The 27,282-nt window shown below is 34.0% G+C and overlaps 1 protein-coding gene and 1 non-coding gene across 2 annotated transcripts; both read right to left on the bottom strand.

Moving 5' to 3' along the window:
- Positions 1-6,915: 6,915 nt before the first annotated feature.
- Positions 6,916-7,022, bottom strand: LOC121211625 (small nucleolar RNA R71). The gene has a single exon (XR_005906844.1). It is a non-coding gene; the product is annotated as a small nucleolar RNA R71 (small nucleolar RNA).
- A 14,818-nt stretch (positions 7,023-21,840) lies between these two features.
- On the bottom strand, positions 21,841-25,536 carry LOC107928211 (ATP phosphoribosyltransferase 2, chloroplastic). The gene is made up of 11 exons (XM_016859399.2): positions 25,070-25,536; positions 24,751-24,810; positions 24,537-24,650; positions 24,154-24,219; positions 23,969-24,076; positions 23,766-23,849; positions 23,385-23,486; positions 23,141-23,254; positions 22,974-23,054; positions 22,704-22,823; positions 21,841-22,264 (listed from the first exon to the last, which is right to left on the bottom strand). The coding sequence occupies exons 1-11, from the start codon at positions 25,307-25,309 to the stop codon at positions 22,169-22,171; spliced, it is 1,185 nt and encodes a 394-aa protein (XP_016714888.2). The 5' UTR covers positions 25,310-25,536; the 3' UTR covers positions 21,841-22,168.
- Positions 25,537-27,282: the final 1,746 nt, after the last annotated feature.

The raw sequence follows: 27,282 nt of genomic DNA, 5'->3' as shown, positions 1-27,282 counted from the left end.
GAATATGGGATAGTACAAATTTGTCCCTTAAAGTTAGTTTGATTTCAACACAAAGTGCACGTTGGGTTGGAGTCGTTTTGCCGTACAGTTCGAAAGACGAGTCGACCATGCTATATTTGAATTCCCGCGAACAAATTGGCATGTCTTGGCGGAGTCATACTAGTGGGATTTTCGTCAAGGGAGATAGTGATCGGATTTAAATATCACGCGTGCTTGAGGCCGTTAATCTGAGTTGGGTTATTCATAATGTAAGGCTGTCGAGGTCTTGAATTACAAACGTGAGTATCACGATTAGACAATCGGTAAGGGTTAATTTGCAAGTCGTATTGGAATCAGCTATAAAAAGAAGAATTAGCTGTTAGGACGTTCTTGATCGCTACAACTAACTTATGGTCTGGAAGAGAAAATCTAGTTTCGAGGATCGATTCGAAAACCGAAATTCACTGAGTCTAAGGCTAAGGTTTTATATCTCTGTTTACAAAATTCAAATTAGTTTTTTATTTTATCTTATTTTTAGTTAATATAATTTTTTATTTCTTCTATCTCGCTTATTTGATTTTTAAACATTTTCAACTCCTTTAATTTATTTTGTTTGTTTATTTTTCAATGAGTTCGTTTCGAGTCGCGAGCACAACTTTTGCCACGATAGAGATCCTTCTCACTAGAAAAAAAAAAACAAAATTAGATAACAATAACCAATCCCTGTGGATTCAACCCTACTACTCTTTACTACTATCTAGAGTTTATTTTTTGTAGGAATTTTTATTTTGTGATTTCAACGTCCAACAGCTGGTGGCTCCCAGAAGATAAAGACATAGATGTGACTAACTTGACTGACAGTACATCGAACTAGACACAAGGAGAATAGATCTTGAATCTGTTTGTGTATTTATTCACTTGTGATGTTCATAGTGTGGCATATATTAATCCTTAGTTGATGAAAAACTATGTATGTGTGACTCATATACTTTGATGTAAGTAAAAGCCTAAGTTTAAATAGATAAGGAACTGAAAGCTGGTGCGTTGGGTATACGACTTTTACAGTATGTAGCATTAGTCACAATAGTAGAATTCATAGTCTAGAATATGTGTAAATGGTTTCCTCTCATTTTTAAATGAAAAGTAATAGTGGCCATAGGACGTTCGTCTTTGTGATGAATGACTTGATTACTATTTGATAGTAATTGCTTTTCATGAAGAAAGATGTAATGGTTACCATGAGATAAAATAGAATCATATTGGAAAAGCGGATTTATCACAAAGAGATTAAAGATATCCTATAAGGGTTACACACTTATCACAAGGTCATTGAACTAACATTGGTCGAGTTGCTTTCGTAATGGTATGTCATTAGAGGGAGCTTAGTCATGATACTATAGTGGAATGACTTTGTGACTAAATGAGTTTATAATTAATAGGCGAAAAGTTGGAACTCAATTATAAATCATTGGAGCCCTAATCATATATGTCCAAACGGTCTTTTCGCTAGCTCATTGAAACCAGAAATGAATTACATGTTGAATCAAATGAACAAAAATTGATAGAAATGGTAAAGTTAGAGAAATGGGAAACATTTGAAAATGAATGTGGCCTTATTTAAATGGAAATAACCTAAAAATTAATTTATAGTTTTTCAAATTATTATTGAAGTTCGAAAATAAAATTAAAATAATTGGTCATTGTGAATCCGTTGAATGTATAAATATTAAAAAAAATTCTCTTAGATTTTTTTATGGTAGAGTTGTCATGATTTTAATGGAATTAGAATCAGGTTGAAAAAATTATTTAATTGGTAAATTAATTAATTAATTAAAATTAATTTATGATATTTATTTTGTGAAATAGAAAAACAAGTATTGGTATTAGATTGAATTATAAAGTACTGAGTTAAAAGTCCATGAAATACTTATAATTGGACTCGATATGGGAAAGACCCAAAAGCCTCTCATATTGATACATGGTAATGTGTGTTTTCCGTACTAACTAAAATTTACGACAAATGCAAGCGCACCTATCGAACAATAGTATAGCTACAGTGAGTAGAGATATCGTATCCACATGGACTAAAATTATTAGTAATTATCGTTTTATTATTAAGTCGATAATTTGTATTGATGAGTTTTAATCTAAAATTACTAAACAAATTTAACTAAGAACGCAACAGAGAACGAATCAAGAAAATAATCGGAAGATAACCAATGAGAGAGACAATACCCAGGAAAGAATCCACCTAGACTCCTTCCATTATTATTAATCTGACTTAAGCGATTTATTCGCTTGGTGTCTTGATCCCTAGAAATCCCTAAATTATGTTAATATCTCTTTCGAGAGTAGAAACAACTAACTTTAGGTTGATTAATTGAAATTTCTTTCTAATTAAAACCCATATTGTCGCATTAACTTGATCTATGGATTCCCCTATTAGATTTGACTCTAATCTGGTAGATTTGTGATAAGCTATAAAATTAACATATTTTAATCCTATTTTTAATGCGTTTTTGGATGATTAATTATGCAAATTAGTGAATTTGATGCTCCTAGTCCTTTAAATTCATGTTTCTATATAGAGGAGAGCATTTGGGAGCTACATGAGCGAAAAACAAGCCAAAATTGGACAAATAGAACTATTTTTAGGATCCACATGGCCTAGGCATTTCCAAATGGGCTGGCCACAAGCCTATATGAGCCATACAGGCTGGCTACACGCCTATGTGCCAACTCGTGTCGATATAGCATCCTGTTTACCAAATATGCAGAAAAACCAAATTTTTAAGCTTTCTAAGCATTCTAAAGTCTATAAATACCAATTGGAAGAAGACATAAGGGGGAAATCAGAGAACATTGAAGAAAAGACTAAAAAAAATGCCATCGGAATCAACTCAGAAGCAGATCTCCCTCAAGATTGAAGATCTCCATTTAATTTTTTTTTTGAAGTTTTATTGAGTTTCTTTATGTCTTGTGGCTATCCTAACTTTGAGATGGTTCTATTTAGGATTATGAACTAAATTCCGTATATACCTAGGGAAGATGAAACCTATAATGAATCTTATTATTTGATTTCTAATTTACGTGATAAATACTTTATGCTTATTCTCAATTTTGTATGCTTATTTCTTAATTTAATATTTCTAAGGATATTAATTCATGTTCAATGTACTTAATTTAGTGGAGAAAAAGGCCCTATTTAAGAGTAGATCTATCATAATTGAGTGGAGTTGCATGCAATCCTAGAAATAAGATGACATAAATCTACCAGATTAGAGTCAAATCTAATAAGGGAATTCATAGATCGAGTTAATGTGACGATAGGGATTTTAATTAGAAAGAGAATTCAATTAATCAACCTAGAGTCAGTTGTTCTTACTTTCGAAAGAGATATTAACATAATTTAGGGATTTCTACGGATCAAGACACAAGTGAATAAATCATTTAATTTATATTCATAATAATAGGTGAAGTCTAGGTGGATTCTTTCCTGGGTATTGTCTATCTCATTGGTTATCTTCGATTATTTTCCTATTTCATTCTCTGTTGCGTTCTTAGTTAGATTAGTTTAGTTATTTAGATTAAAAACAATCATTCCAATTTGTTGGCTAAATAGAAAAATGATAATTACTAATACTTTTAATCATCATGGATACAATATTCCCTACTCACCATAGCTATACTATTATTCAAAAGTGCACTTGCCTTTGTCGTATTTATAGTTAGTTTAGTGACCATCAAGTTTTTGGCACTGTTGCCGGGGACTAAAACATTAGGAACACTCAATTTTTATTAATTTAGCCATTTTTATTTTTATTATAATTTTTATCTTGTTTTTAGTTTAATTTTTATTCTCTAATTTTTCTTTCATTTGCTTCTAGCAAGTTCTTTCAGTTTATGACTAGAAGAAACTCGTCGGGACCATTATTATTTGACAGTAAAATTGAAAACACAGCTCGCAGAAACCGTAGAGAAACACGGAAGAGTCGAGAAAATATAGTAGACGAGCAAAAGGACATTATTATTACTGAGGAGATGGGTGATAATCAGAATAATCAGCTACCTCCTGCAATTGCTGTAAATCTTGCACATTCAAATCTTGTTCCTCGTACTATGTATGATTATGCCAAGTCTACTCTATCTGGGTCTGAATCGAGTATTGTGAGATCCACCATTGCTGCGAATAATTTCGAACTGAAGCTAAACACTATTCAGATGGTACAACAATTTTTTCAATTCGATGATTTGCAAGACAAAGACCCAAATACTCATTTGGCTAATTTTCTAGAAGCATGTGATACTTTTAAGATAAATGGCGTTTCTGACGATGCAATTCGCCTACGGTTATTCCCTTTCTCGTTGAGGAACAAAGCTAAATAGTGGTTGAATTTTTTACCACGAGATTCCATGTAACACCCCGATTTTTTAGGTTAAAAGTTTTGAGATTTATAGGTAAGGTGAATGGCTAGATCAGATAATTGGGTTTGTTGTCGCGTTTTAATGTCAAAATGGCCTTCTGGTTTGGTGGTTGGGTGTGTGTTAAGTTACCTCTTGGTTCTGGGTTCGAATCCTCATGTGTGTCTAAGAGGATTTATATTTTGTTTTAATTTTTGGTTCTTTTTGCATTAATTTAATTTTTAATTATTTTTCTTTAATGAGACCCAAAAGCTAACTCACAATTTTGTTTTTTTTTTGTTTTTCCTCTCCTCTTTTCCAATTGACTTTTTCTTTCACGCTTCCACCCATTTTTTGTCATGTAAATTTTATCTTCTTTTTCCCTAGTTCTTGTTCCTATTTTTTTTCATTGGAGGACTTTCATGTTCGTCAAAATTCTTGCGTGTAAGTGTGTTCTTTCTTAATTGGTGATTCATTTTCTTTCTGTGGGCGTTCAATTCTATTTGATTGACGTTTCCTTTTGAAAATATGTTGTGGGCATTTGTAATTGAGTTTTCAGAATGGTGGATTTGAGGCGCCATTCTATTTTGGGCATTTTAAATTGTGAATCAAGTGTGTGTTCGAAAACCTTTCGTTTTTGTTAATGAATTTCTGTCCTGTTTCCATGAAATTCGGTATCATATGTGTGTCTTTGGAATTGACTAATCGAAGAGTCGATTATTATGGAACGATTTGAATATAGGTGAGCTTTTTGGTATATTTTTGAGTTGTCGAGGGTTGAGAACTGTTTGACATTAAAAGCTCATCTTACAACCAATTTCGGTATGGTTTCATGACCACACGAGTGACCACACGGGCGTGTGACCTACATGGGTAGTTCACACGATTGTGTGCATTTGGGAATTAGGGTTTTTCGGCCAAATTTTGGTGCCACACAGCTGTGTGGAAAATTTTAGGGATTTTAGTCGATTTTCACACGAGCGTGTGTTCTGGACACACGGCTGTGTCCCGTGGGCACACGGGTATGTGAGACTTCCACACGGTCGTTTTTGCCCTACAGCTTAATTTTAGCCAATTTGGGTAGAGAGTTACACGGCCTGATCACACGGCCATGTCTTTGGGTCACACGGGCGTTTGCCTTAGCCACACGGCCTTGTAGCCCTATTTCACAGATTTTTTATTTGTAGCATAATCTGACCCGTTCTCTATTTCTTGTGTCGCCCAACGTTTGTTGGGGCCCAGTATAAGTGTCAGGGACTCCGATATGGCTTCAAGTTGTGAGATTATTTGTAATTATAGTGTCAAACTTTTGATTTGTTCAAGTGTGTTGCAGTGTGATTTATGAACTAAAGCATTGTTTAATGATAATATCTGAGTTAATTTGATATTGTATCTCTGCAAATGAGTATGAACATTTTTTATTTTTTATTATGATTTTGTATTTTTTGTCTACAGAAAGGTGTGTATTTTGCATTTGCATCAATCTTTTTGGGTTTGGTTGCGAAGAGAAGGGAGTCTAATCTATTCTGGGCAATTTCCAACTGCGATTCATTAGTACAGCGGTTTACCGCACTGTACTACACATATGTCAGCTCTATTGAATATTATCATCTAAGTGGCCTAGTCCACATATAAGGTGTGTAAGGTTGGATGGGCCCTTTGAGGTCCTATATGGTGTGCATGGTTGGTTGAGCTTCATATAGCTTATTCGTGGTGTGACCAGGGGACAGAGAGGTGTTTGGCTGGATGGGTAGGATTATTTTCTAACTTGTTACATACCATTTGCATCTGTTTACATGTTGTATGTCTGCACGTTGGGGTGTATGTACTATTTTGTATCCACTAAAGTATTTAGTCTTGTGTGGTTAAGTATTATGTGTGATTAGAATTTTGTAAACGCGGCTTATGAATTTTGTATTCGTATTTTGTATTTTTGAGCGGTTGTTTAGGTAATGTTTTGAGAGCATTATGGTTTGTTTCTTCGTCTTTTGCTTCTTACGTTTAGATTCGAACTCACACTGGACTCGTGTAGCTCACCCCTTAGTTTTCCCTTTTTTAGGCACTCTCGTTTTCTGTTGTTGGACTTGGCATGCCGAAGTTCTCAAAGTGATGCAATTTAACTCAGGCTAATAAAATGTTTCTTCAAATACTTTAATTTGTAAATTTTTTTGGACTGTAAAGATCTATAGGGACTGTGGTACAATACTAATTTGGGTTTTCATAAATTGTTTCCTTTGGACTAAAATCTAGAACCTGCGAAACTTTATTTCCAAATGCTTTTGACATAATTTATAAATTCTCTATTTTGAATCCTTAAAGGGTAAACGGTTTAATTCGATTTTATCAAACTTGGCTCGTATGACATTTTAACAACTCGTTTTGTGAAATGGTTTTCAGATCACTTTGGTGATCAATGTGACCTCCAAGATTCGGTCTAAACTTCTAGGTTGGGTTTTTAGGCATTACATTCCATCACTACATGGGATCAAATGACCGAGAAATTCTACTAAAGTACTTCCCACCGATTAAAATAGCAAGTTAAGGAATGATATTTCTTCATTCGTTCAGATCGACTTAGAAACCTTATATGATGCATGGAAGAGATACAAGGACTTTTTGAGATGGTGCCCTCACCATGGTTTACCTTTATGGTTACAAGTTCAAACTTTCTACAACGGTTTGGATCCCTCAATTAGACAGTTTATCGATGTAGCAGCCGGTGGAACACTTAACAATAAAACACCTGAAGCGGCTTATGAATTTATAGAAGAGATGGCACTGAATAATTATCAGTGGCAAGTCATGAGGACGAAGCTGATTAAAGCAGCCGGTGTTTTGAATTTAGATGCAGTGACCAAGTTATCAAATCAGGTAGAACAATTAAATAAGAAAATTGATTGTTTATATGTTTCTATACAAGTACATCCGATGATGTAGTGCGACACAAATGGAGGTGGAATGAACAATCCAGAATGTTTACCCTACGGTCCTAGCACAGAGAACGAACAAATCAATTATATGGGTAATAATTCTAGGCCTCAAAATAACCCCTACAGTAATACGTATAATGCAGGTTGGAGAAACCATCCCAATTTCTCTTGGGGTGGTTAAGGAAATCAAAGAGCACAAGCCCCTCCAAGCTTCCAACAACAACCTTACCTATAAGAGAAGAAGCCAAACTTTGAGGAGATGTTAACGAAGTTTATCTCGGTGTCAGAAACCTGCTTTCAAAACACTGAAGTAGCACTCAAAAATCAACAAACATCATTCAAGAGCTCGAGAACCAAATAGGCCAACTTGCTAAGTTAATTTCAGAACGACCACAAAGTAGTTTGCCTAGTAATACCGAAACTAACATGAGGGAGTAGTTTCATGCAATTACTATACGAGATGAAGAAAGGTTAGTTAAATCTAAATCAGAACCAATGCAAGAGATTGTGGTAAATAATGATAAGGTTGACGCAAGCCAGAAAGAGCAAAATTCAATTGGTAAGGAATATAAACCTCGAGTACCATATCCTAACGCGACGAAGAAAGACCACACGAACGAACAATTTGGTAAATTTCTTAAACTTCTGAAAAAATTACATATTAACTTACCGTTTATTGAAGCTCTTTCGAAGATGCCCAATTTCGTTAAATTCTTAAAGGAGCTTTTGGTGAACAAAAGGAAGTTGGATGATTCGTCGACTATAGAGTTAAATGCAGTTTTCTAGACCATATTGCAAAATAAACTACCCAATAATTGAAAGATCTAGGGAGTTTTACTATTCCTTATTTAATTGGTAGTTTAAATGTTAATAATGCTCTGGCTAATTTAGGGGCTAATATTAATGTCATGCTCTATAAAATGTTTAAGCAATTAGATCTTGGAAAACACAAACAAACTAGGATGATATTCAATTAGCAGATAGAACCATTAGATTTCCTAGGGTTATTATTGAATATGCTCTTGTAAAAGTTGATAAATTCATATTCCCAGTTGATTTTATTGTTTTAGACATGGATGAGGATAGTGACATACCTTTGATTCTAGGTCGGCCCTTTTTAGAAACTGTTAGGACTATAATTGATGTTGGTATCGGTGAATTAGTACTTTGTGTAGGTGAAAAAATGATTACTCTCCAAGCTTGTGATTCGGTTAAGACATTTAATGATCGAGATGATTTTACAAGTTCTGTTAATATGAGTAACCATATGACTCAATCTTCTTTGTAGGAAACCCCTTGGAAAAACGTAATGGAGCCACGTTTCAGTCTATGTGACAGAAAAAAATGATTCATGAATAACGAATGTTACAAATAGATGAACTGGATGAATGGTGGACACATGTCACAGTGAAACCGAAAAAACACAATGAAAAGCCAAAGCGACGCCATGATGAACATGTAGATGGAACAAATCAATTTAAGGTTGGGGACAAGGTACTGCTAGATAAAACGGATCCTCGAATTTCCACTTCGGAGCTTGATGCAAACAGATCAAATCCCTTTACAGTACTGAATGTCTTCCTATACAGTACAGTCAAGGTAACTCATTCTGAATTTGGCACATTTAAGGTAAATAGTACTCTAATTAAACCTTATTTTGATAATAGAATTGAAAATGAGAAAGAGGAGCCTCGGTTTTTTGAACCACCGTGACTACTCACGCAAGGTAAGTGAAGCTTAGACTTTAAATAAGCGCTTCTCGGGAGGCAACCCGAGTGTTAACACAGTTAATTCTATTAATTTCATTTCATGTTATTTTTAAAACTAATTTTCAAAATTAAAAAATTATATTTTTTGACCCACACAGCCTGGGCACACGAGTGTGTCCTAGGCTGTGTGCACTATTAAGGGGTTCGATAGTGAGTTACACAGCCTAGAGACATGGCCATGTGACCCACACAGCTTGAAATAGTCCACAGGCCGTGCGACACGGTCGTGTGAAACCTGGAGCTTTTTTTTCAACTTTAAATCAAGTCAGAGAGTTACACGAGCAAGGTATACGGGTGTGTGTGAGACACAACCAAGCCACACGGGAGTGTGGGCACTCACACGGGCGTAGGAGAAGCGAAGGAGAGCATACGCAAGGCCGTGTGACACACACAACCTGGACTCACAAGCGTGTCCAAAGCCATGTGAAGACTGGGTTGAAAATTTTTATCGCAAACCGGCGTATGACACTGCCTTGTGGCACAACGCGGGCATCACACGACTATGTCATCTTTTAAACCCTAATCCTCTTTTTTATTTTTTTACTTTGTCTTCTTCCTCTAGCCTTAACCTTAGCCGTCGCTCCCACTTTTTTCCCCCATTCTGGCTGTCGTTTCCCCCCGGTCGAGCACCTTAGCAATACCAATCCCCACACCCTTCAACCACCGACCACGCGATCAGCTTCTCCCTTCGAGCCACGCACGCCCCCTCATCTTTTTCCTTCCTCTCGCAACCCTCCCCTCCCTTTCCTCTCCTCGACAGCCCAAGCACCGTCCACCACCCTTGTCGACCGCTTCCAACCCACTCCTTCGATCATTCTCCCCTTCCTTGTCAAGAAACCATGCGAACAACCCCTTATTCCCTCTTTAAATTACTGCACCACCACTCACAAAACCCCATTCCTCTACTCTCTTTTCCCCGTCGTTGATCAGCCACACACACCGCTGCGTGTCTCTGACCACGACCTCCAACCACCGTCGTCCCCACTATTTGGCCCTTAATATTTGTATTTTTATTTATTTATTTTTATTTTTATTTTTATTTTTATTTTATTTTATTTTATTTATTATGCTTATTAATGTTTCTAATATTATTATTCATGTTATTCTTTTGTTCTTAGTCCCATTACTTTTACTTTTATTTTAATTATTATAGTCATTTTTATTGTTTTTGCTACTACTTTCTTATTCTTATTATTCTTGTTTTTATTACTGACTTTAGTTTTCATTGTCATTAGGTTTCGTTTATTATTTTACTATTATTTCTTTTTCGTATTAATTTATTATTATTATCATTCGTTTTAGCTTTCCTTTCATCCTATCTATTTTCGTTCCATGCCTGTGTTATTCTTTGTGTTTTAGTATGCCTATTTGATAAATTTAGTCCGTAGTTTTTGCATGCTTGGTTATTAGTGCATATAATTTTAGGAATGGATTATCCATCTAGGCCACTTTTATTTTTGATATTCGTCATGCTAAGATAATTAGAGTCGTATTTTTTTATTATGTACACGTTTATTTATAGGCCTCTCTATGTGTTTAATTGGTGATATTTTTGTTCTTGTTTTATTGATATTGGATTGTTCTATCTTTCAGGTACACCATGACGAATACTAGAAGCAAGTCCAAAGTCACCGTTCCCGCTTCAAAAAAGCGAAAGACCTCTGGTAAACCTCCTTCTTGAGTGCTTCCGCTAAGGCCTACCACCCCTATATCCGATTTTCAACAGGTCCACAAAAGGACTTATATCAACTACTTCTAATGCAACCACTCGGTTTAGGTCGCTGTATTGATTGGGCCGCTTTGGAGCAGGTCTAGTTAGCTGATCATGTTCGAGCCTTTATTGCTACAGCCCCATAGGGCTGGTTTTTCTCCATCATTGAGCCCACATGCATGGAGCTAACTTTAGATTTCTGCTCTGCATTTACTCTACAACATGTGATAATGACTCATGACGAGCTGGGCACCATCACTTTCAAACTCGGTGATTTGACGCAACATATGAGTGTCCCTGAGTTTGGCGTTACTTTGGGACTGTACACTGAAGAGATTATGAGTGTCGAGAACTTTTTATGCCTACATTGGCACATCCACTACTCGCCATCTCATTGTTGGGTAGATCTTACGGCGAGTACGACACCTTATGACGCGAGTCGCTTGAATACGACTTCTTTTCCTCCAGCTTTACGATATATTCATGCCATTTTAGCTCAGACATTTAACGGTAGAAGGGAGAGCACCGGAGTCGTCAGTACCACCAATGCATATTTTTTATGGAGCATGGCCATAGTGTAACATCTCAAATAGGGCCTAAATGGAATAGCGGTTGCGAAACCACAAATTTGAGATAGAAAAGTTTATTTCGATTAATTTTTATGATTTACCGAGTGATTAGATGCATGTGTTAGAGTATTGATAAGAAAGTTTATAGATTGCATGTTTAATTTGCCTATTAGGGCTTATTTGCAGAAGTTGCTGTAACAGCCCGATTTAGGGCCTAAACGGAACGATGATTTTAGAACCACGAATTTGAAGTCAAAAAATTTATTTAAATTAAGTTTTAAGGTTTATTTATTGATTAAAATATTGTGTAAAAATATCGTTAAGTAATTTTACTGATAAAGTGCTTAATTGGACTTTTAGGACTAAATTGCAAAAGTTGCAAAATATGTGTTCTAATTCATAAGTACTTGATTGAAATGGGGGTTTAAAGAGGAGGTCTTTAAATGGTAATTAGACCATTATATTTCATTTTGACAAAAATGGGCATGAATAGGACAAAATTTTAAAGAAAGGCCTTAAGGGCATTTTAGTCAATTGGTAATTAAAAGAAATAAAAAGGGAAAATAAAGCCAAAATTGACTCATCTTTTTCATGGAGGCCGAAATTAGCATGGGGGAAGCCATGGCTAGGGTTTTCAAGCTTTCCAAGCTCAATAGCAAGTCCGTTCTAGCTCCGTTTTTCAAGTTCTTTACGATTTTAGAATCCCGGTAACTTGATTAAGCTTATTCTAGCAATAATTTAAGCTAGGTTCATATTTGGAAAAATATCCATAGGTGAAATGTGTTTATTTTGATTTTTTATGGTAGATTATGAAGGCTGAAATTATGTTAAACAACTTTTGCTAAGCGGTTTTAAGCAAAAATGAGTAAAACGGCTTAATCGGTAAAAGTTGTTATTGTTCATAACTATGTGTTAGAGTGAGAATTTGATGTTGTAATAGAAGGGAAAAATGATCAGCATGTCATAAAACATAAGAATAAGGGATGAAGTTTAATTCCCGAGCCTAGGGGCAAAAGTGTAAATATGCAAAAGTTTAGGGGCAAAATTGTAATTTTTCTAAGTTTGAGTTAAGGACTATTTTGAATATTACATTAATTAAATAAGTAAAATATGATGTTTTAGATCCTGGAAAATGAGATTTGAATCTAGAATGGGAGAAAAATCGAAAATCGAGAAAGTTGGTAAAATGGTCGTTTTAGTATCAAGGTAAGTTCATATGTATAATAAGCATTAGTTTATGCATGTTTCAATGTAAAATTGATATCTTTACTATGATTGCCGAGGTGTTGAAAGTAAGTATAATTATGATGATTTAAATGTTCAATATTAATTCGACATGGAAATGAGAAAGTATGTAAGTTTGTATGTAAATAATACATTATCTTTATTATGTTTTTTGTATTTCAGCATATTTTATGTATTGTAGCTGATTTTTGAATCATAATTGACTATTGGAAGTATGGAATCAAGTATTAGAAAGAGAGAGAAATCCCGGTTGAACCTTCAGAAAGATTGGATGATATAGATGGTATGTAGCTAGGTCACCTGTATGGTGCTGAGTGCACATCATGTGTACAAGAGAGCTACGAGACATTATGATGTAGCTAGGTCGCATGGGTGATACTATGTGTACACCATGTAGACAAAAGAGCTACGGGATATATGTAGCTAGGTCGCATGCGTAGTACCAGGTGAAGGACACCATGTAGACAAGAGAGCTACGAGATAAATTGGCTAGGTCACATGGGTGGTACTAAGTGTTCACCATGTGTACAAGAGAGCCAAAATTATGTGTACAATCGAGCTAGGTCACATGAGTGGTGCTAAGTGAAGGCCACTATGTGTACAAGAGAGCTTCGATTTTAAAGGTGGGCTGTGTGCGATACCATCGCGTATCTGTTATTATTCCGAAGCATTCAACTGGGAAATTGATTAAATGAAATTGTATATGACTTTGTGATGATAAGTGTAAGTATATATGTGTGTAACTTATGAGCAATATGATCGATGTGTGATTGGAAATTGGAAAGATTGTTATGGGAAAGTGATGAATACAATTGAAGTGTGAAAGATCAAAATTGACAATAAAACTGTTCTGGATAGTTGCAGTGACGTGAATCTAAAAATTTACCAAAAATAGTAGAAATTGAATCAGAGACTTAATGAGATATCAAATTAGAGCTTAATGAGTCTATTTTCATATAACAAAAACAGAGCAAGCAAAGGAATTCTATATTATGAGATATTTAAGTTTTTGAGAGACTGGTTCAGAATGACTACGTGATCCCCTGTTCTGACTTGGAAAAATCATTAAAAATTGTAAAAAAATAATTATGGGATATAATTATATGCTTAAAATCCTTAATGAGTCTAGTATTTTAAGTCTTTGGCATGTATGAAGGTCTCTATTGTATAAAGTCATTTAATGTAGATAGTCTTGATTATGCTATTAATTAAATGATGCAATTTATGAATGTGCATGCTTGCCTATGTGTGTGGTTGAATTAAAGCATGATATGGGCCTTGTAAGCTCTTTTTAAGGGACATCTTGAATGTGTTTGAAAATTTTTTAAATTAGAGTGAAATTATGAATCGATTTTTATACGATGATTAGTGATTAAGTCCGATAATGCCTCGTACCCTGTTCCGGTGTCGAACACGGGTAAGGGGTGTTACACATAGGGCATATTTTTTGTTTAGCCTACTTCAACGCCCTCACTTTCCGCCATCAGACAGACTGCAACAGAAAGGGTCCTATCTATTTAAGCCCTTATGTGACTCGACTTGCTCGACACTTCAGTCTCCTTGACACACCGGAGCAGTCTTCTTCACTTACACTCGCCAGCTAGGTGCCCCATAAGGAATATCGAGCATGACCCATATGAGGATGATCGATCGACTTCATTGAGTGGATCCTCCTTAGTATCGATTATCTGGTTCTGACCCTCAAGATGAGCCCGAGGACTTCACTGATAATGTCTCTTTCTATCATGAGGACCGACCTCATCCTCCACCTTCGAGTCACTGTCCTGTTTCTTCTGTTGTTACCTTAGAGGACCTCTCCAAGCGATTCACTCGTTTCGAGTAGCACTGCTTTCAGAGGTTCAATAGTATTGACTCCACATTACAGCAGATCTGACAGCATCTCCATATCTCCTCGTCAGCACTAACGACTCACGACACTAATGCCTCTGACGATGAGGACTATTAAGTTTATTTAATTTTATTTTTATTTCTTTTTATTATTTTCTTAGACTTATTTTGTTTCTTATCTTTTGAACTATATTTTTATTTTTACGGTTGTTTCTAATCGAGTGAGTAACCTTTTAATCTTCTTCACTATTTGTGTTTATTTTCTTATTACTTTGCTTGGAATGCACTACATCTAGATTTGTCTACAATTCTGCTTTTCACCATTCTGGCAATTTCATCCAATATTCAGGGCAGTTTCAGTTTTCTTCCTCTCTTATGATATTTTGCTTATACTGTGATTATATTTGTTTTTACATTGAGAAAAATGTACATAATAAGTGTGGGGAGTTTATTTTTATAATTATTAGAAAATTCCTGAATTATGCCTTGTGTTTAAGTAATTTTCTCATATTTTCATTGGAATAAATCTTTATCGATTTGATATTTTTATTGATGTGTTTTGGATTAATTTGTAGATAATTTTGTATTGGTTGATTTAAACTTTAAGATATGAGAGAATCAGGCATGATAAGTTATTTTTAAGTAATTAAAAATTTGTAGGTTATTTCCCTAAATTGAAGTATTATCTTGAAGTTTTAGATTTACAAATTTGACATCAAAAACCATGATTTTTTTGTGAGATTTTGAGCCTTTAGAGCATACATTTTTCTTGCTCATTTTATTATTGGTTATGAGTATGTCAAACTGATTTTTTATTCTAGAATTTGTTTCGATTATGCATGTCGAGACCACACCTTTGATTTTGATATACCGAGATGATAAAGGCACTTAGGTTTTAACCCACTTATCTCATAAAAACCTACATTTTTAATTAACCCTTTGTGAATCCCGTTGAGCCTAACACATCGTTTCTTAATTTACCCATTAATGTTAACCCATAACTCATTTTTGTTTTGTTGAGAATTTTTCTCGTTTTATTGACTCCCTTTTTGTCAAGATTTGATTTGGTTAGTTGCTTAACTATGCTCTTCTATTTAATTTGATGAATTATTTTTTATTGTTCTAAAATATATATTGATTAGTATTTAGTTTTATGTTGGTTGAGCTTGAACAGTTAAATTCATATTTCGAGAAAAAGCTCGTTTTTATTCTTGAATAGCTCTCGATTGATGTAATTGTTTTTAATTCAACACTTGTTTATTTTTTCTAGTTTGATAATTTATCAATTCGATCTCAATTATAACCAACTTTTCTGGCTTTTCTCCACACCCTTAACCTAAGCCCCATTACAACCTTTTAAAGACCTTTTGATTTGTGTATCATATTATTTTATAGTGGTGGAGATTTGATTTTCATGCAAGCCTATGGTTATGACTTTTCCTATTTGACTTTTGAGTGCTTATACTTGAACCTTAAACACTTTGAGTGATTTGAGTGGATCTTTAGAGAGGATGTCGATTCTTGTCGATTTTGAATTAAAGGTAATTACTTAGATAAAGGGAGACACATATGTTTTCGTGTTTAAAAATATTAGCTTGGATTGTTTGAGACTTTAGTGCTCTTTTAGTTAAATTGCCAATGCATGATTATTTATGAATTATTTTGAGACATTATTGATGAGAATTATAAGTTGAGAAATATTAATTTTAATGTGAGTTGAGGATTCTACTTGAGGGCAAGTAAACACTTAAGTGTGGGGATATTTGATAAGCTACAAAAGTAATAATTTAATCCCATTTATAATGTTTTTTGGATGATTAATTATGAAAATTAGTGAATTTGATGCTCCTAATCCTTTAAATTCATGTTTCTATACTTAGAAGAGCATTTGGAAGCGAAAGGAGCGAAAAACGAGTCAAAACCAGACAAATAGAGTTGTTTTCAGGATCCACACAGGCTGGCCACACGCCCATGTGCCAGCCCGTGTCGATATCGCATCTTACTTCCCAATTACGCTAAAAAACTCAATTTTTAGGCTTTCTGAGCATTCTAAAGTCTATAAATACCAATTAGAAGAAGACATAAGGGGGCAATCAGAGAAGATCGAAGAAAAGACTCAAAAAACGTCATCAAAATCAAATCAGAAGTGGATCTCCCTCTACATCGAAGATCTTCATTTAATTTATTTCGAAGTTTTATTGAGTTTTTTTATGTCTTGTGGCTATCCTAACTTTGATATGTTTCTATTCAAGATTATGAATTAAATTCCCTAGATACCTAGGGAAGATGAAACCTATGATGAATCTAATTTACGCGATAAATACTTGATTCTTGTTCTCAATTATGTATACTTATTTCTTCTTTTAATATTTCTAGGGATATTAATTCTTGTTTAATGTGCTTAATTCAATGGAGCAAAAGTCTATGTTTAAGAGTAAATCTAGCATAATTGAGTGGAGTTGCATGCAATCCTAGAAATAGGACGACATAAATCTACCAATTAGAGTCAAATCTAATAAGGGAATCTATAGATCGAGTTAATGGGACAATAGGGGTTTTAATTAGAAAGAGATTTCAATTAATCAACCTAGGGTCAGTTGTTCTTACTCTCGAAAGAGATATTAACATAATTTAGGGATTTCTACGGATCAAAACACAAGTGAATAAATCGTTTAATTCATATTCATAATAATAAGTGAAGTCTATGTGGATTCTTTCTTGGGTATTGCCTATCTCATTGTTTATCTTCGATTATTTTCCTATTTCATTCTTTGTTGCATTCTTAGTTAGATTAGTTTAGTTATTTATAGTTAGTTTACTGACCATTAATTTATGTCGTTCTATTTCTAGGATTGCATGCAACTCCACTCAATTATGCTAGATCTACTCTTAAATAGGGACTTTTGCTCCAATGAATTAAGCATATTAAACATAAGTTAATATCCCAAAAATATTAAAACAAGAAATAAGCACACATAATTGAGATAAGAATCAAGTATTTATCATGTAAAACAAAAATTAAATAATAGAATTCGTCATAGGTTTCATCCTCCCTAGGTATCTAGGGAATTAGTTCATAATTTTAAAATAAAACATCTCAGAGTTAGAAGAGCCACAAGAAACAAAGAAACTCATAAAAAAATTCAGATGAAATTAAAAGGAGGTCTTCTATCGTGATGGAAATCTACTTTGGAAGTGGCTCTAATGGTGCTCCTTGAGTGTTTTCTTCAATCTTCTCTGATGGCTCTCATATCTCTTCTTCTATTTGGTATTTATAGACTTTCGAATGCTTAGAAAGCCTAAAAATTGTGTCTTTCCACGTGTTTGGGAAGCAAGGTACGAAATAGACACGGACTGGCACATGGGCATGTGTCCAGCCTGTGGCTCATATCGGCATGTGTCCAGCCCGTGTGGCTCTTAAAATCTGCTCTTGTTCTCTGATTTTTGCTCGTTTTTCTCTCCTTCTGCTCCCAAATACTCACCTAAGTATAAGAACATGAATTCAAAGGATTAGGAGCATCAAATTCACCAATTTGCATAAATAATCATCCAAAAACGCATTAAGAATGGGATTAAAATATGCTCTACCAATTTTTACTAAAGAGAGAATTTTACTTTCCCAATAAAAGTAAAGTAAATAATTTATGGTTCTGTGTTTGATTCAAATTCGTTTGAGCCCACACTTGAAAAAGTTCATGGTACGAGAATAGTAGAGAAGGCTGTTCGATTGAAAGCCAAGAACGACAAGGATCCGTTTAGCTAAAAACACAGGTGCGATTTCAGTAAATGATTTATTGCTATAAATATCACAAATCGAGTTGGTTTTCAAATTTTTTATTTTTTGCTGTACAAGAAAACCATTTTTGAACCGGATTTTTTTCAATAGTTTGAGCTATGTCAAATATAGTTGGCATGTTATAGAACTGGTTTGTGTACGAGATTATGCGCTTATCCGTCACAATGCACTTCGTGTTCCAAGATACACATCTTGTGCCAGATATACGCTTTGTGCACCAGGATACACTTTGTGTACTAGTATGCACTTCGTGCACTGAGATGCACATCGTGTTCCAGATACGCGCTTCGTGCACCAGGATGTACTTTGTGTGCCAGTATGCATTTTTTGTACCAGGATGCATTTTGCACGCTAGTATGAACATTATGTGCTAGTTACCCTACTTTGGTTTATCCGATGATGCACTTCAATGCCAGTTTGGTGTGTTGGTTGGACATCCGAGTATTTATCCCAGTCTAAGTCAGGTTAATAGAGGTTGTAAAAGATACAATTGGTAAACTATATAAATATGATATCAATTGATGCTATTGGATTGAATTATGTTTAATTGTGAGTGGAATACTGAAAATTATACTGTTGATTAAGCAAATCAAGTGAAAACGAGCCCTGGGGGCTGAATGAATTACGAATGAGTCAATAGACTCCAGAAATGAGTTGAATGGTATGAAATCAAAGTAAAAGAGATAAGTACTATGGAACATGAATGTCTTGGTATTAATAACATATTGTAAAAATGCATAAATGAATTCTTGATTTTTGAATTGATATGGAATTGGTATGTAATTGATGATTGTCAATTGTTAAACAAGTTGCAATTGGTTATATATGTTAAAATGTTGAATATGTTGTTTTGGTATTGATATAGGTATGCTACATATACAAATTGATGATTGAAAATGCTTTGACACTTTGGAATATGAATTGGTTGGATATTAGATGCAAATATGCATATTTTTATCTTGAACCATATTGTTAATGCTCTTGTTATTTATATCTTGAATCATGAATGTACCACTGATCCCTATTGCTCAACATACAGTTTGTTTTCTCCATGCGCAAGTATCGGTGATCCTTGGGATTACGAGAATTAGTTTCAACATCCAAGAAGTGATTCACCAACTCAACAAAGTTTTAAAGTTCTCTCTTGGCTAGCTAGGTTGGTTTTATATTGTAAATGGCTAGTTCTAGAATTTGGTTGACTAATGTTATCTTGAAGTACTATTTTAGCATATTTTGGCTTGAATGCAATTGGTATATTATTGAATTGATGTATTAGGGACGATTAACTATTATTACATGTCTTTCAAACTTGTACTAAATTGGTTCTTTTGGAAACAATGAGTCGCGTCACAATGATATACTCCCAACGTCGTGGCGAGATCAACCAGAGAGTTATGTCATGACGACATATACTCAACGTTGCGAAGAGCACAGGCAGTGAGTTGCATCACGACAAGGAACCCCTAAAGTCACAACGTCAACCCAAAAATTTGAAATCTTTACAATTTGGTCTTAATTTGACCTCAAGTTAGCAATAGAGCTTTCCTAAGCTCGTATAAAACCCAGAAACAAATGTATATCATATCATATGCATGTATTACTTAAAATTAATTATTTAATGAACAAATCAATTGTAGATTTATCGTAGTTACTCCGACAACAAATGTGATACCTTGTAGCTTGGACCCGATGAACGGATCAGATATCAAGATGTTACAAAAACAATTTTTCATAAAAACATTATTAACAATTTGTTAAGTCATTTTGAATAAAGAAAACCATTTCAATAACAATTGAAAATTTTCCCAAGTGGTGTAATTTAATAAAACATTTTTAATAGCAAATCGCATATTTTTTCAATTTCAATAAATAAAATATTTGATCCATTTAAATATTTCGAGTATAAAGGAAATAATTCAATAAAGCGTTTTGTAACCAGCTTTAGAAGCAATTTAAATATCTCAAGTATAGCAAGTTTGTTTCCATATTACATTTCACAATAAACATCATTAACAATTTATCAATTTTTTATAATGAATTGATACAAATTCACATTTTAAAATTAACCCAAGTAACACAAGATGCAAATACATTCGGATACATAAGTGTCCAACCAAACACAAAACGATCGATGAAAATAGCGCAAGCGCCAACAATGATAATACTCCGTTGTGTGATAAACACGACTTAGTCAACGACTAGCTGAACACTAAATGCGCAAAGTGCAACAATGACAGTACTCTCAGATACTCTAGGCAATCAGCGTAACAATGACCCCTACACTGTACAGCATCTCGACTATATCCGATGAATTTCCTACTAGTTTTATCGGGCATTTTTATCATTTAATAAAAATAGAAATTCAGATAGAGTATCATTTAATCATTGAAGAAAAATAGCATTAGATCAATTATTAGAATGGAAAGAATGCAAAATAATTTTAAAATATCAAACAATTAAATTAACCACAATATAAGGCAATTGAAATTTAGAGATCACAAACCGAATCTTCTTCGATGCTTAGACACGAGAAATCCTCAACAACATTCACTTTCAACAATTCACCTAACTCTTATCGTTTCAATATAGAAAAATATACGAATTCATTAAAAACAATTCAAACTTATCAATTCTAAGGTGATTAATCTGATTTTAATTTTTAAACAAATTTTAATTATTTTGAGTCAGATTAATCTGATTGTATATCTAAGTTAAACATAATTTCAATTTAAATATTACTCGAACACTAATTATCCTACATCATGTTTACATGTGTCGATTCAAATAAATTAGCTTTAATATATACAAATTAATCTACCAAGTCAATTTGTAGTGATTCAAATCAACTAAACTTTAATATAAGCAAACTAATGTAAATTTAACTCAAATCAAGTTATCTTAAACTACATCAAATTCAGTTTAATGATTACAATTTAAATATAACTCAAACTAAACATAACTTAACTTACATTAATCATTTTTTTTATATACTCTCATAATTTTTTGTATGCTTTTGGAAAGAGGATTTGGGATCGAAAATATATTTTTGAGTTAAAAATATTATTTTGCATCTTAATAAATTTTAATGGGATTTTGCTAACAGTAAAAAATTGGTAATTTTTAAATTACTAATTTTGCATATTTGTACTAAAAATATTATATATAATGATAAATTTATTGAAAATAAATAAATAAAATAAATTTTATAAGACAAATCAATATTTGGTATTCCCTCTAATTTTTTTATACTTCTAAATTTTTTTTATAATCCCTCATGTTTTTTATACTAGATACTATCAAATTTTGGTTGATATTAATAATTTTTTTATTTAATTTTTCAATATTTTAAAATGATATTATATATAAATTTTTCCCTCCCAAATATTAGCTTGAAAATTTAATAATTTAAAAGTTACCGATTTAGGAATTTCTCTAATATGTAAATTTTTTTTTTTTTGCTCCAAAATTATATTACTCGTTAGGAACCATACTAAAAATTCTTAATATGCCTTAATTGGTTCGCAGGTGGAAGCTTGCAAATGGCGACAGGAAGCATAATAAGACTGCAACTCATAAGTGTCAAATACAGATATTTTAGGCAAACTGAAAATCCTTGGATAACATGAAACCTAACAGTTTACATCCATCAAGCGGCACAGAGAGGAAAACGTGTTTTGTATACCATCGATACGGTTACAAAGAGGAGAAATGCAAAAAATAAAAATAAAAATAAACATTATTGACAAAAGAAACAAGGGGCTGAAGAATGCCACTACTGAGAAACAAGACCACCATGACACAACTTTGAAGGTCCCTATCTCTCGGCAAAAGTAAATTTTCAACCACCTTGGCACTTACAAATTTTTCAGCTTTTTATATGAAATGCAAGTAAAACCACCCATGCCTCAATCCCAAATGGACTAGATACCAAGCTTTGAAAGAAGTTCTCTCCATCTTGGGGTCTCTTCATCAAAAATGTAGGTCAAAGGTGATATCAACACCCCGCTGCCTCCAATCTGTGCACAACACAACATCAAGTTCAGTTACAACACTTGAATCCTTTCTAAGGTTGGGGGAGGGTTGTTATACCTACGCATATAACCTAAGACTAACCAAAACTTTTAATAAACAACCATTGGTGTTGGAACAGGCCCCATTGCCTATAATGATAGCATGTACAAAGCGATCACTTCTTAAAACCCAACAAGTACTTATCTTTATTTTGGGACCAAACTATGTGCATAACTCCCCAAAGTACATCTTTTCATAATGACCATCAGTAGGTGGGAAATCTTTTAAGAAGGAAGGAAAAAAACAAGAGGAAGTAGTGTGCTTATTGGAATACAGATTTAGCCTTGGATTTAAATTCATAAGTGTAATGGATTGAATAGATCAAGCACTTAGCAACAGTGGCCATAACATATAGGCAGACTATTATAATTCATCACGACTTACCGCTCTCAATTGTTGTACAGACTTGTATAAAGCTTTCTTAGGTACGCATATGACTATGGCATAGTAGTCAGCAGTTACTTTTCCATCACGCTTACAAAAAACTGGACATACCGTGGGGCCCTGAAAATGCAAATATTAATAACTTTTAAAAGTCTTCGTAGATTTAACAATAGCATTAAGAAAATCCTTTAAGTAATTCAAAGTAAATTTTGTAATGATTCCAAGTTCATTCCAAAAATGGATGTAGAGAACAATCTTTTCAAACTTCACCTGCAACCCGGCCAAAGATGGCTGGCTCAATACTCGCTCAGCCACTTCCTCTCCGCTACCGCCCCTCATATTTGCAGTTACCTGCCATAAGAAAACATATAAACAGGAAGAATGCAAGGAAGAAAAGGAAATGAAATCCAAGAGACTGGAATCATGAATATTCGCACCGTGAACTGACCAAGTGCCCTCAAATGGGCCTCAAATCTTTCAAGAATCTCATGTGTGGTATCCAGTGCACCCTTCCGCTGGATTAACGCTTTCCGGCTTGCAACTAGAACAGCCTGGAGTAAAATGGACTCTTGAGATTAGGCAAGTACTCTAAAAGCAAATCCTTTTCAAATTGCATACTCCAGACTAGAAGATCACTATCTTGAACATTGAATGAACAGGAAAAGACAAGGATCTGATTACCTGGCTTTCTAATACAACTCCACCTTCAATTTCTTTCAAATTGTTCTCCCTCAACGTAGTCCCACTACTAACAAGGTCCAAAATTGCATCAGCTATTCCCATCTATATTAACAAGAGAAATGATTTCTATAAACATCACATAAACAAACAGAATCACTAGTTTTCCAGATTGCTTTTTCCTTATCTAGATCCCTTTTAAAGTCACTCCCTTCAATACAGTAACAACAATTTGTCCAATCAAATATCAACTAGGTGAAAGACAGAAAAGAAAGAAGAGGCGGATAGACATTGAAAGGAACATTTAAACTAATAAATGATAAGGAAAAAAAAATTCAAAAGAAAACCCAAAATTACAGGTACTAGGGAGAACTTAATTCTTACCGCAGGAGCTGCCTCTAAAGCTCCATCAGCAGTTGAAAATATCACATGCTTCAATCCATGTTCTTTCATAAATTTAGGACCAAGCTGTGAAGAAAGGCAAAAATGAAATTAAATTCAAATAGAATTCGGTCAATAAGCTACTGCAACAGATTGTATGACAAATAAAGTCTGAAAAGCATGAATCAGTGAAGGGCATATCATACATAAGTGAAGCCAGTTGCAACTCTTAAAGGTTTCTCAACAGTCCACTCGGGCATCTCAGCCAGCTCCCTCAATGAATTGATATTCTCAAAGATCCCATACTTAGGAATCTGAAAAAACAAAATACAAACCATCACTAGCAGGGATATCAGGAGCTCAATAAATACTTGTAACAAAGAACACTTACTGCAAGAGATAAACGACAATCTCCATACTCAAGGGCATCATGAACAATGATAAGATCTTCATTTCCCTGTAAATGTATTGAAACAATAAGACTTTAATCTGCACTTATTTTTCCAAGGGCAACTCCTTTTGCTTATATGAAGACAAGGATAAATGCAGTATCAGAACAAACCACATTAAAACCGAACTCAACTCTAGATAACTCAAACAATAACATATAAGAGCTAGTTCTAAAGTTAACATGACATTTCAAGGCTGGAATTCTACATATTACATAATCACTGCACCGAATTGGATATTTCAGTTACTAGTGATATTTTCACAATGTCAAAGCACTACAAAGGATTACAATAGTTAAATGGCATCCTATACTTCAAAACTTACTTGTCCATATTCACTGACAGTATCGAGCCCCACGATACCAAGATCTAAGTCTCCAGATAACAATTTGCGGACAATGTCTTTGGGCCGCTGAAACCAGACTTCTAAATTGGAAAGCTGGGGAAAGAACAAATTGATTATGGAATAACAATCATACATAAACGAGATAAAGATGCCAAGTACAATGCAAATCGTGAGATCGAATAATGACACAAACCTGAGGTATTTGTGCAACATACTGCCTCGGATTGACTTGCTTAACCGACAATTGACAATCCTTTTGTAGAAAATACAGAAGATCGAAATGGTTCAGAACATTATTTTTCAAAGAACAAAAAAAGGAAGTACAATTAAAGTGATTAAAATGTAACGCACATTCAAGCATAATTATTTGAAACTATGTACACATTTGTTACTTAGAAAAGTTACCTTTAAAATAACTTCTCATTGACACAATTAGCCTTAAAATCAAATTTCTAAACAAATAAAATATAATTTAATGTTGAACCAAGCAGAGCAGGGAGTTAAAGTGGTACCTTGAGTAGATCGAGAGTGTCGGCAGCCATCCGACCCTTGCTAGGCAAGCCGAGACGAATCTCATCCCTTTCAGCTATTTTAGAATCGATTGGGGCGTCGACGATGGCCGTTTGGGACTGGGAGGAGCAACAAGAGATGAAGGTACGTTTAGAAACGGAAACGTAGAAAGAGTGAGAAGGGAATGAGATTGAGAAGGCTGGGTAGGCGCATTGCTGGAAATACGGCTGCAACAGAGACATCTTACAATGGCTGGCGAAAATAAAACCCTAACTATCAGTTTCGAAAATGATTTTGAAGAAGAAACAGTGACGACTCGTGCGACAAACAAACCAGCCGCCGCAAATGGAAGGAAGATACTTTTCAGATTCCTTTTTTCTTTGGTCGCGAATACTCAATTGTTGGAAGGTGTGATTGGATGCGGCCTAAGATATTCTGCCCAATGCTCGTCACCAATCACCGCTGACCCAAGGATAAAGTGCATACAAGCCACAAAAAAATGGATACGCACCCATTAATGGGCTCGGCCCGGCCTAATAGTAATAAATGGTTTCTTTTGTGGGCCGAAATAGCAATTTTTTGTTTATTTAACGTTGGATTGAGTTAGAAACTTTTATTTTAGAGTTTAAAATATTTATCTATCTCCACGTTTATCCAAAATTCATAGCGAGATTCATGGTGAGATTAAAATTAATGGTAATAATGATAGTTGACAAAAAATTTTATTGAAATCAGTTATAAAACCTAACGTATTAAGTTGATATCACTATAAGTTAAAATGGTAATATCAAATATTATGTCATAATTATTTTTCTCTAATTAATTTAAATTAATTTAGAGGTAAACCATAAAACTTTATATAATTACAAATTAAATTAATTAAGGGATGATAGTAAATGAATATTTAAAAGAGTTTACATTTCACAATAATTCTTTTAATTGAAGAACTGACAATAGAAAAAAGGTCACCTCAAAGTCATTCTAAACATTCACAACTTCAGAAATCTAGAAGTTCTCAAAAGAGAAGATTTTATAGACTCTAAGCTCTTTTTAGAATCTTAAGAAATTTCTAAAGAACTTGAAGAAATCCTGAAGAACATCATATTGGTTTTGAAGAAACTTGTCTTCTAATATTATTCAACCGAAAAAAGGTAACCAAAACCTATTCTTGAAGAAAGTCACCTTTCGATCTTTTTTTACTAAAGAAAAAAATGTTCAAAACTATTTCAAGAGCATGTAACCTCCCAAATCAAGCCTAGACATTATGGCCGAATTCTGAGGGCTACATTGTCTACCAAAATGGCCTAGTAAATCCATTTAGTTTCAAAATATTTATTTGTCCTATTTGTAGAAAAAAAAATACTTTTAGTAATTGCCTTAGGTTTTCCAAAACATCAATTTTATAAGCTAGAAACTTAAAATCCAATTTATTAAAAATCGTGTCATTTTTAGGAAACTTAATTGATTTTGTCATTTTATCTTTTAAAACTCCATTTCATTGTTACGCGATGGAAAAAGTGATGCCTTAAACTTAATTTGAAAAACTATATTTTATGCCATATTAGGTCAGTTATTAGAGTTGTTTGATTTTTATTTGAAGTTCCATGCATACAAAATCCAAATAAATATGACCTATGCCATAGTCCATATTTAACAAAATTACAGTCCCAAAAAAACCATAATAAATAAAATAAAATTTTAAAATTACTTTATTAAATAATTCGAGACGAGACCTCCGAATCTTCGATTCCAACCCTAACATTAAGGGTTATCCGTAAGAAGTAAACTAAAAATGTGAGCTTGAAAAGCTCAGTGTGAGTCTTAACAGAACAAACAGTAGTTTTGCATATATTCAAACAATCATAGTAGGGTACATAGTCGACAATATCAATGTCGATAATAGTTCATGGCAGTTCAGTAAATATTGTATATGCATGGGCATGTTCGAATGTAAAACAATGCAAAAGGACTACCCATCCATCCGTTACACACTACAAGTTCCCTAGAACTCATCATCTGAAGACCAAAATAGGTGTCTCGCTATATACACTAAGGCAGGTTGTTGTGCGTTAGTCTGATTCACAACTCTGTCCGATGCTCTCTAACCCTGACCAGGACCATTACCACCCCTGGCTGGACCACGACCCTTAGGTGGTAGTTCGACTGCCCTTGGAGGCTGAACTGAATCTGGAGCTGTAGCTTGTGTAAAAGCTTA

The sequence above is a fragment of the Gossypium hirsutum genome, chromosome A12 (genome assembly GCF_007990345.1).
Source record: "Gossypium hirsutum isolate 1008001.06 chromosome A12, Gossypium_hirsutum_v2.1, whole genome shotgun sequence".
NCBI classification, from domain to species: domain Eukaryota; kingdom Viridiplantae; phylum Streptophyta; class Magnoliopsida; order Malvales; family Malvaceae; genus Gossypium; species Gossypium hirsutum.
This window is presented reverse-complemented; position numbering and strand designations above follow the sequence as displayed.

Excerpts from the sequence above, each read along its gene's own strand:
- LOC107928211 (XM_016859399.2), bottom strand. The coding sequence starts at position 25,309 with ATGTCTCTGTTGCAGCCGTATTTCCAGCAATGCGCCTACCCAGCCTTC. Across the intron at positions 23,255-23,384 it reads GAGTTGTATTAGAAAGCCAG|GCTGTTCTAGTTGCAAGCCG; the intron begins GTAATCAGATCC and ends ATTTTACTCCAG. Across the intron at positions 23,055-23,140 it reads GGGCACTTGGTCAGTTCACG|GTAACTGCAAATATGAGGGG; the intron begins GTGCGAATATTC and ends TTCTTATGGCAG.